At 36.9% G+C, this 3255-nt stretch overlaps 2 protein-coding genes across 2 annotated transcripts in view; both read left to right on the plus strand.

Moving 5' to 3' along the window:
• LOC101310462 (codeine O-demethylase-like) overlaps window positions 1–751 on the plus strand; it is a 4575-nt gene extending 3824 nt beyond the window's left edge. The window contains exon 5 of the mRNA XM_004288722.1: window positions 515–751. Coding sequence (XP_004288770.1) covers window positions 515–751 — 237 coding nt within the window. The remainder of the gene's footprint in view (window positions 1–514) is intronic.
• Window positions 752–2717: 1966 nt separating this feature from the next.
• Window positions 2718–3255, plus strand: part of LOC101301902 (probable 2-oxoglutarate/Fe(II)-dependent dioxygenase-like) — a 2485-nt gene continuing 1947 nt past the window's right edge. Inside the window, exon 1 of the mRNA XM_004287205.1 lies at window positions 2718–3017. Coding sequence (XP_004287253.1) covers window positions 2802–3017 — 216 coding nt within the window. The 5' untranslated portion in view covers window positions 2718–2801. The remainder of the gene's footprint in view (window positions 3018–3255) is intronic.

A 3255-nucleotide genomic window follows, 5' to 3' on the forward strand; every position in this document is an offset into this window, starting at 1 on the left:
TGGACCTTGACACAGCTGATAGCAACTGGTCTTTGAACCATACAGGGACCAGCTTATACATCGGATAACGTATCATGAAATCCCAGCTGGAGCCTTGAGCATCAAACCATTTGGTCACGGGTTGGCATAATAAAAGATCTCAACCCTTTGACTGGTTTGAGCGCTAAAGCACTTCCCACAAACTCAGTTGTCCATTTGAAATTAAAAGACATATTATACTAATATAACAGACTTTGAAACTCAGTACAGCAGAAGACTCAGTACTAGGATAGCAAGCGAAGCTGCTATCCTCTGTGAAAAACAGTGATATGCAGATGCACGTTTTACCTGAAACCATGAGGGATATTAGCGCCACTTGTTCTTGATCAGATAACATTATCTCAAAGTGTTTTGCAGTATAAAAGGATTGCCAACTATCCTTATACCTTCATACTTCAATGTACTTCTTTGTTATTCAAATCCAATATGACATTTCAGAACCAGTTTTGGTGTTATATATGTATTCCTGCTGCAGATTATGAGTAATGGTATATTCAAGAGTCCAATGCACAGGGCTGTGACCAATACAGAAAGGATGAGGTTGTCTGTGGCCTCGTTTAACGAACCAGATCCTGAAAGTGAGATTGGTCCAGTGCAGAAACTGATAGATGAGGCAAGGCCAAGACTGTACAAGAATGTCAAGAATTATGGTCTCATCAACTACCAATGCTATCAGGGAGGACAAATAGCACTTGAAACAATGAAGATATAAGTTTTCTTTTCTGTGTTTATTTGATTGTGTCAAAACTATGAAACTTTGAATCAACTACAAGCCCTGTTATCATTTCTTTGTATTTATCACCCGTAATATCGTATCAATAAAAGCTAATCAATTTCACTGATGAAACACTGTCCTTATTTGTTCAAGCCAATTCTAACAGTCTCTGCATATATAGGAGCAGAATGAGAAATTACATTTTTACAGCATCAAGAAGCACTAACCCTTTCTGATAACTTTGATAGTTAAAACTCGGTGGCATATTTGATCAAGTACGTTCTCTCTAAAGGGTATTTCCAATCTGTCGTAACATTTTTTAATCATGCATCTGTGATTCTGTAAAGAGGTTAGGAAGCATTTCTCCCAAAATACGTAGCTGATCAAACTTCAAGTACAAACAATCTATCTAGAAACTTGGAATTGATGGCTCGCTTATGACGTAAGCAGAGGTTCTTGGTGAGTCGTGTCGCAATGTAACTTTCACTTTACATTAATAGATTGACGCCCTCTCGATTATTAAAGTTTTAGTTTGTGCTCTTTTATGAGAATTGGTCATTGATGCATGGCCTTCATTCACCTAACTTTCATTGTTTTTGGATTCATGTTAAAAGATAATGTTCCCTCCATTTAAGTACGTAATCTCTTATTTTGTACATCTGATACATCACTTCTTTCCATTTTAATTGCATTATGTGTCAAATATTTAGGATACTTCTCCCCAAATTGGCTAGGCACTCATCTTTCCACAATTGTACTGCATGCGTATTGGATCACTTGTGAACCATATTAGATGAGTTGTAGATGAGTGGTATACGTATTCTAGTGTAATTACTAGAGAACCCTGTAAACACAAAAATTCATGTAACGAATAACATAAAGACACGTGTACGAAATAATATATTTGTATTGATTGAATTTGCGGGTTACAATCTCTATGGGTATTCTTTTAACAAACATGTCCTCTGATTCGATCTCCGACGTTGATTTGATCCAAAGGTGACGAGCACTTGATCTTGAATTGAGCTGTTGTAGTTTGAACTTGTTATCGTGTTGACAATTTGTAGAAGGAAGTTGACCGCCGTAGAGGCTTGATCTTGGTCGAATTTGGGCCGCGAGAAGTGTCATGTGGTGAACGTTCTTCGGCTTGATAGCGGATGAATCGACACGTGTGTTTGGTGCTTGTTGATTCTCCACGAGCTTGTTGAAGAACTTGGGAAAAGTTTTGATTTGTTGAAAGGCTTGAAGACGAGGGTTGATCAAGGGCCGTAGAGGTTTGACATTGATCGGGGTGGTTGCTCTTCGTCTTGTAGTTGGTGAAGATGTCGGCTATTTGGCAACTTGGGACTCTTCGGGATTTGACAACTTTTAGGCTTGACGTTGATGAAGAATCGGCTATTTGGCAGCTTGATGATTTTTAAAGGTTTTGGGAGAATTCTGAGCCCTCAGGAGTAATTTTTCTCTCTTGTCCAGAAGTCCTCCTCTTGATATGAGAGGGTGTATTCATAGTGTCGATGTTCCTCCGTAAATGGAAATGGAATGCATTGAAGTCACAACTTTAATTGTATTTCCTTAATGATATAATTAAATCATTCACTTTTGATTGATTGATTCAATTATTCAATTTACCATAATTAAATCAATCAGTCTTAATTGATCGATTTAATTATGACCGATAAGGTATTTCACCAATTTGATTAAATTCCGACTTTCTTTTCGATAATCGATTTAATTTGATTAATGTATGATTATCGATTGACATTTAATATTTGATTTTAATCGGGATTGATGATTTTGTTGTCGACCGACCATTCACAGGCCGCCACGTGTTATTTCCGAAAACTTTTCAAATTTGTTGACTCACAAGCCACGTATGCAATTTGTCGGGCTCATACGTTGTATGAATAATTTAATGATTATTATTCTCATTAAATTTTATGCGTCTACAAACCCCTAAACCTAGAACCTTTTATGCCACCTTTTGTGTGATGAAAAAAATATCTGAAACTTTCCCAATCTTGTTGTTTGGCACAGTGAAGTTGTCCGTATGAGTATCCAAGAAATGTCCATCAAAGGTGATGAACTACCACCTGAATATATTGTCACAGAAAGCAAGTTTGGAGCCATAGAGTCCTCACCAGAATTGGGTCAAATCCCCACCATTGATGTTAGTCTCTTCTCCCAATCATCAATTGGCACTAAGGAAGCAGAGATCGAACTAAAGAAACTCAGATCAGCTCTTAGCTCATCCGCCTGCTTCCAGGTTATCTCTACTATTAGAAAGCCAGGCACCCTATTTGGTGTTATGGTGAAACCTTTTTTTTAATTGCCCAAAAAACCAAGGTAACAAAAATATCTTTAAGAAATAAAAATAAAGTTATTTTAGGGCTTAATCGTAAAACACCATTAGAATTCAAAGAAAAAGAGAAATTTTAAATACACACCCCTAATCTCTTAATACACACCCTTATTATTTTATGTTTCTGTTGAGATTTTATAAG

Source organism: Fragaria vesca, linkage group LG1, assembly GCF_000184155.1.
Source record: "Fragaria vesca subsp. vesca linkage group LG1, FraVesHawaii_1.0, whole genome shotgun sequence".
NCBI lineage: Eukaryota > Viridiplantae > Streptophyta > Magnoliopsida > Rosales > Rosaceae > Fragaria > Fragaria vesca.